Source organism: Oncorhynchus keta, chromosome 14, assembly GCF_023373465.1.
Source record: "Oncorhynchus keta strain PuntledgeMale-10-30-2019 chromosome 14, Oket_V2, whole genome shotgun sequence".
Classification (NCBI taxonomy): Eukaryota; Metazoa; Chordata; class Actinopteri; order Salmoniformes; family Salmonidae; genus Oncorhynchus; species Oncorhynchus keta.
Window position 1 is genome coordinate 13808505 of NC_068434.1, and position 6531 is coordinate 13815035.

Sequence of the window (6531 nt, forward strand, 5' to 3'; positions counted from 1 at the left end):
CACACACACACACACGTACGCATACACACACACGCACACGTACGCATACACACACACGCACACGTACGTATACACACACACGTACGTACGTATACACACACACGCACACACACGTACGTATACACACACACGCGTACGTATACATACACACACACGCACACACGTACGTATACACACACACACGTACGTATACACGTACGCACGTACGCATACACGTACGCACGTACGCATAAATACTGTGATCCCTCTGTCTTCAGGTCAGAGTTCATCCGCTGTCCTGGTTCCATTCTCCCTGCACCGCTGGAGCTCCGAACCCAGCCTAGCCCACTGCAGCCCCAGCCTGCTCCCCTCTCCAGACCCCCTTCCCCAGCCCAGGCTCCCTCTCCTACGCCCTGCGCCCTTCCCAGACCTTTCCACCTCGGGTCCCCTGCGTCGGAGCGAGTCTGTGGGCCGCAGACCTATTCTGCGTCACCCCAACCCCCACCCACCCCTCCTCACTCAACGGGACTCCGACTACGAACTGGAGCCAGACAGAGGCCGCAAGCGGGCCATCGACAACCAGTACATGTTCCTCTAATTGGTGGACTCCCGGTCACAGCCGACCCAGTGGTGGCTCTGAGACTCCAAATGAGCGAAGGACAGACTCATGAGTGAACGTGTATGCCACAGTGGAAGTCTGTCTCGTGGGCTGGGTGTCAGAGGTCCGACCCGAGTGTCCATTGTGAATGTATTTTTTAGGAAAGTGTCTAATCTTATGATTGTCATTTTCTGAAGCGGCTGTCGTGGTCCTTCTAAGGGACGTTGCTACATGGGAGTGAGTGGCGCTGGTATGGAAGGTCTTCCCTCAGTCCCTCCCTTCTATAGGGGTCTGTTCACTCCCTCCACACATACACTCCATTTAAATGAATTCTGTTTTTTGATACCCTGTGTATTAGTGTATCTCAAATGCACACATTGTGTACTTTTAAACACTGTGTATTTTAGAACGCAGACTATTTTTGTAGGAATATGAAGGTGTTGAAAAAATAATAATAATAAAAAAACTTAACTGTGATGAGCTCAGGGCTGTAACAGTGACGAGTCATGACCAGTCAAATTCCATGCGACTAGCCTTCTCAAACTGCGCTCTGATGGTTAGTAGCCTACCAAACGTGCCAGTCGCTCAGCACTATTGTCCCTCTAATCACTCTTGACATCAATGCAAATCAAACACTTCATGAGAGCTCATGTTGCACAACATTTTTCTAGGCTATGCAATTGCGTGAGAAATGTTTTGATGGCCTCTAAAGAGTCACAGCTTTCTATAATCTAGGCCTACTATATTTCTCAACTTTCCTAATATTAAGCACATTGCTTCTCTTTACAACATGAGTATAGCCAAACTGGCTGTAATGAAAATGAACCACGGGAAAAGCAACCTCCATTTGCTATTTTAAGTGCGTAGATTACACATTCTTTCCCCCCCTCTTCCGACAGGTGCAAGATAAATGGTCCATCATTAAGTATAGGTAAAGACAAGATTAGTCTGATGGGTGACAATATTTGGTTATCACTCATGATGCCCAGGGTGTGCAATAAGGTAAGAAACAGAGCATGTTTTGTTTTTTTGCAACCTTTTCTAATCATAGTCGCACATGTCATGTAGCCTAGACCATTACCGTTCAAAAGTTTGGGGTCACTTAGACATGTCCTTGTTTTTGAAAGGAAATCATTCTTTTGTCCATTAAAATAACAAATTGATAAGAAATACATTGTAAATGACTTGTTTATGGAATATCTACAGAGGCCCATTATCAGCAACAAGCACTCCTGTGTTCCAATGGCACGTTGTTAGCTAATCCAAGTTTATCATTTTAAAAGGCTAATTGATTATTAGAAAACCTTTTTACAATTGTTAGCATAGCTGAAAACTGGCCTTTAGACTAGTTCAGTATCTGGAGCATCAGCATTTGTGGGTTAGATTACAGGCTCAAAATGGCCATGGGAGAAATTGCCAAGAAACTGAAGATCTCGTACAACAATGAACTACTCCCTTCACAGAACATTGCAAACTGGCTCTAACCAGAATAGAAAGGAGTGGGAGACCCTGGTGCACAACTGAGCAAGTGGACAAGTACATTTGTGTCTAGTTTGTGACAGACGCCTCAAGTCCTCAACTGACAGCTTCATTAAATAGTACTCGCAGAGGTGCGACCCCGGGATGCTGGCCTTCTAGGCAGAGTTCCTCTGTCCAGTGTCTTTTCTTTTTATTTGCAACTCTGCCTAGAAGGCCAGCATCCTGAAGTCGCCTCTTCACTGTTGACGTAGGTGTTTTCCGGGTACTATTTAATGAATCTGTCCGTTTCGAACTAGACCCTAGTCCTCTTGCTCAGTTGTGCACCAGGGCCTCCCACTCCTATTCTAATCTGGTTAAAGCCAGTTTGCGCTGTTCTGTGAAGGGAGTAGTACACAGCATTGTACGAGATCTTCAGGATTAGCTAACACAACACAGGAGTGATGGTTGCTTATAATGGGCCTCTGTATGTAGATATGCCATAACAAAATCAGCCGTTTCCAGCTACAGTAGTCATTTACAACATAAACCATGACTCCACTGTATTTCTGATCAATTTGATGTTACTTTAAAAATACATGTGACCCCAAACTTTTGAAAGGTAGTGTACATCAAAAGTAACATTGACAAAGTCATCAATATTTGAAAACACAGAATCCCCAAAAATGTTCAGAAATGTGAGATGTTCTCATAATTTACCATAAAAATGCACCTTTTTATAATAAAGCATTACATGTCTAATCACATTTGCAGACTTATGTAAGATTGCTTACTATTTGTAATGTGATGAGTACATAGTCATAATTTAGGCAAATAATAACTGAATCACTGTTGGTAAAACAAAAAAGACCGTTCAGTCCATTGCTGAGCACGTATAGCAGGCCAAGGCTATATAGGATACGTTTCTTCTTTGCATGTGAAAAATGGCCCTTTTATAAATGCAATTCTACTACACTTCATATGGCATCTTTTTTTAATAGGACAAATTAAAATGAGTAGCCTACTCAGCTGACAGTGACCATATTATAGGCCTATGAGAAGGGGTGAGACATGTCCATCCTAAACTGGAAATAATTTTTCAAAAACAAACTTAAGTGGCACTGACCCAACAATGTTCACTCAATTAAGTTGAGAATTTTGATAAGACAGTAAGTCCTTTCACTGTCTTCTCTTTACAGCATTAATCATTTGCTTTCCAAACTGTTTTCCCGCAATTGTATTTTGAAATATTGCTATATGCCGGGCTTGGCCTCTAATTTTCAGACATTCGCAACTCAACAAATATCTGCCTTTCCTTCCAAATATAGGCCATGCGATTTAAAACAATGTTTTATTTTGAATGATTATATTTATGCTTAGGCAAATTAGGCTATATAATTTTGGCAATTTTAATTACATTTCCTTTGGGAGAATCTTAGCTTCCCCTATGCTTGCATATTAAAAAGGTAACTGCACGCGACCTCCATATGCTGTTAGAGTGCAGGCTACATGGGTTTTGTGGGCCGTTCTAATAAAAAAAATATTACACATATTAGGCTATATGTAAAGACCATATTAAATTGAGAATAGGCTGAAGGGTGAGATTATCAAGTGCTTGTCAAATTGTGAGAGACTGAAGTGTGCAGCCTGCACAAGAAACAGAGCTAATGCCTTTCATGCGACTAAAAATAACATAAGCATATATGTTAACTACTCAACATAGACTAGCCGCATGTGCCCACTCCCTCAAGGATATTTTTATATATTCTTCATTCTATAAAATAAATGCCACGCAATTCCAAGCATATCTTGTCTGCTAAATTAACTAGTGTAGCCCACAGCCATATCAGGGTCTAACATAAGTACAACTCAGTATGCTATTCTGTTCTGAAATAGACATTTTCTTTATATGTTTCTTTAGAACTGTCTAAAATGAATAATGGATTTAATGTGATGGTGTAACAGGCATTACTGTAGAGACCAGCAGTTATTGGCTTGACACTCACCGGCTGACAATTTCATGATCTCCACAACCCTAAATGAGCCTTCCATGTAGGTTTGGAAGAGGCTCATAGTTGGGGTGTGTTGGTGCTAAACCTCAAGAGATGTGACTGAATAAAGGGTTTGGGAGGAGACATGAAACCCAACCTAGTCTTTGGTCCTCAACACACTCAGTTGTACAAAACCTTTTACACAATGGTTATAATATGACAGTTTGTCTACACAACCCTTGTGTAAAAATATCACCGTTGTAAAACCTGAATGTGTACAGGGCCAAAGATTAGCGTGTTAATTTCCTATCAGCATGAAACAGAAAGGTCCTTACCTGTGCTCTCCATCGCTACCAGGAAGTAACGGATAACTCATCCTGGTGCTCGTAAAATGTTTGCAGATGCTACATTTGAATGTTTGTCTATGGCTTCTTAATCATCGAGCTCTAGAAAGCAGCCCTCACTAAGAACCCATGTGGTGCCTTAACACTGTGTACGCAACCATTCTGGTATACATTTGTTTATTAAACACTTTCTCACTTTTCTGTATGTAGCTCTTTCCCCTTGCTTAACACTAACTTAGCAGTGACACTTTAGTCAGCGACTCATCAACCTCGATGTCATGCAGTATTTATGGTAATCATAGGGTTTCCTGTTTAAGAAATGCACAAAGGCAGGTTGATCTTAGACATGATCAGGATATTTTATTTTCATTGCATAATTGAGCTACAAATGTATCAAGGGTATCTTCCAAAATTTAAACTGACATTAAGTGTTTAGGTGGGGTGGGGGAATAGACAATTGTAAAGTACGGTTGGTCTCCTGCACTTAAGTTTAAACTAAACCCAAACGTCTGTTCTGCAAAAGGAAATCAACGGTATCAGTCCCTCTGACCTGTAGAGAGAGAGACTGCTTGACTGCCTCCGGGCCTGACGTTAGAAATTAGTGCAATAACAGATTTCCCATGATTTTTTCTTATTGAAAAACGCTTTATATTATGGCTGAATCTGTACACTGGAGAAACAAACAATTCATACTTGGCATCCAGCAATAAAGATCACCCCTACTTACGTCAGTGTCAAGCTTAGAGTGCATTCCATCACTGCAGACCTGGGTTGCTTCCTCTTCAACTGTCTGCACATAGGTTTGTTTTATACTCCCAAGGAAACAGTGCAAATGGATTGGCATCAAAACACATAGAAACCATGTTTGATGCCAATCCTCACCAATTAAAAAAGGTGCCTCCAACCTCCTGTGCTCAGGTATTAGAACATTTGCTTGCAAGCATTTATTTTGGCCCCTCAGCGACGCCTTGGCTGACATGTACATTTTGAGTTCAACTGATGAATGCACGTCTTCTCAATACTGTTGATTCTATTTATGTATTAGCACTGTAACATTCTATCACTAAGAAAACCACCCCAAAGCTTTTGTCGATCTTTGATCAATTGTTACATTTCCCTCAGTTATAAGCGTTCTAAATTTATATAAACTGTATATTTGACTTTTGGAAAATAAAGCTAACCAAAACACATCTACCTGCAACACATTTGTGACTGAAAAAGCTCCACACCTCCCTCGTGGTTTCATGTTTATCTACAAATATCACTTGGAGTCAACAAGTGTTCCCCGAAATGATTAAGTGGCTGCTCCACAAAGCCCTATAATGTCTTCACGTGTTTAGTCTGAACAGAGGGTGCTAGGGGTTCAAATAGAACTGGGTCATTAAAGGGTGTCGCTAAGGGACCTGGGAAACATTTTTCTTGAGCCTCATTGATACCTGGTGCTAAAATATGTACTGATCCTATCCATATTGAGACCGGTTTCGACAGTTCAGACTCACTGGGCACGTTCGAGCAGATCACGTTAGTCACTGCCTTTCAAAGTATGTTGCATTATGGGGATAAAAAAAATATATATAATTGTCCGACTTGCGCCTACATGTACTTTACACAAACCATGTGATTAAAGGTCATGAAGTTGCTCTTCAACGTCATCACCTCTTGTCAACCAATGAGGTGAATTGTTTTTGACAAACATGACCAAAGACGTGACTGAAACAGGAAACAACTTTGCTGCGTTTCATGTAAGACTAATGGATATTAACAAATTGTGATCTGAGGGTTACCAATTGATTGTATCATGTAGCCTACACACACACACACACACGATTTCAGTTTGTGTGAGATATTGGAGGTTGAGATGTTTACTTGGACAAATAAACTTTCATTAACAATAGCTTATGTTGATCTGAGCTTTGCTGTTGGAAATCTATAACGGTGTTCAGCTGTTGCAGATCCACTTGCCACGACTTCAGCCTCAACCGCTTAGTGACAGGTCAGGGGGTGGAGTTTATAGGTGAGTCAAATAAAGACAAGGCTCGTATGGAGGTAGGTTGAAGGGTGTTAACTTGGTCGCAACCCACGTTTGTCAGTTCAAATCAATGCGCTGTTTGTTTTCCAACCTTACCCAACTATTTTAAAATGTGATTTGTTGACTGAACAGCTT

The 6531-nt window shown here is 41.2% G+C and overlaps 1 protein-coding gene across 2 annotated transcripts in view; it reads left to right on the forward strand.

Moving 5' to 3' along the window:
• sh2b3 (SH2B adaptor protein 3) overlaps nucleotides 1-5557 on the forward strand; it is a 54699-nt gene extending 49142 nt beyond the window's left edge. For both annotated transcript variants that reach the window (XM_052461129.1, XM_052461130.1), the window contains exon 8: nucleotides 258-5557. In XM_052461129.1, coding sequence (XP_052317089.1) covers nucleotides 258-577 — 320 coding nt within the window. In that variant the 3' untranslated portion in view covers nucleotides 578-5557. The remainder of the gene's footprint in view (nucleotides 1-257) is intronic.
• Nucleotides 5558-6531: the final 974 nt, after the last annotated feature.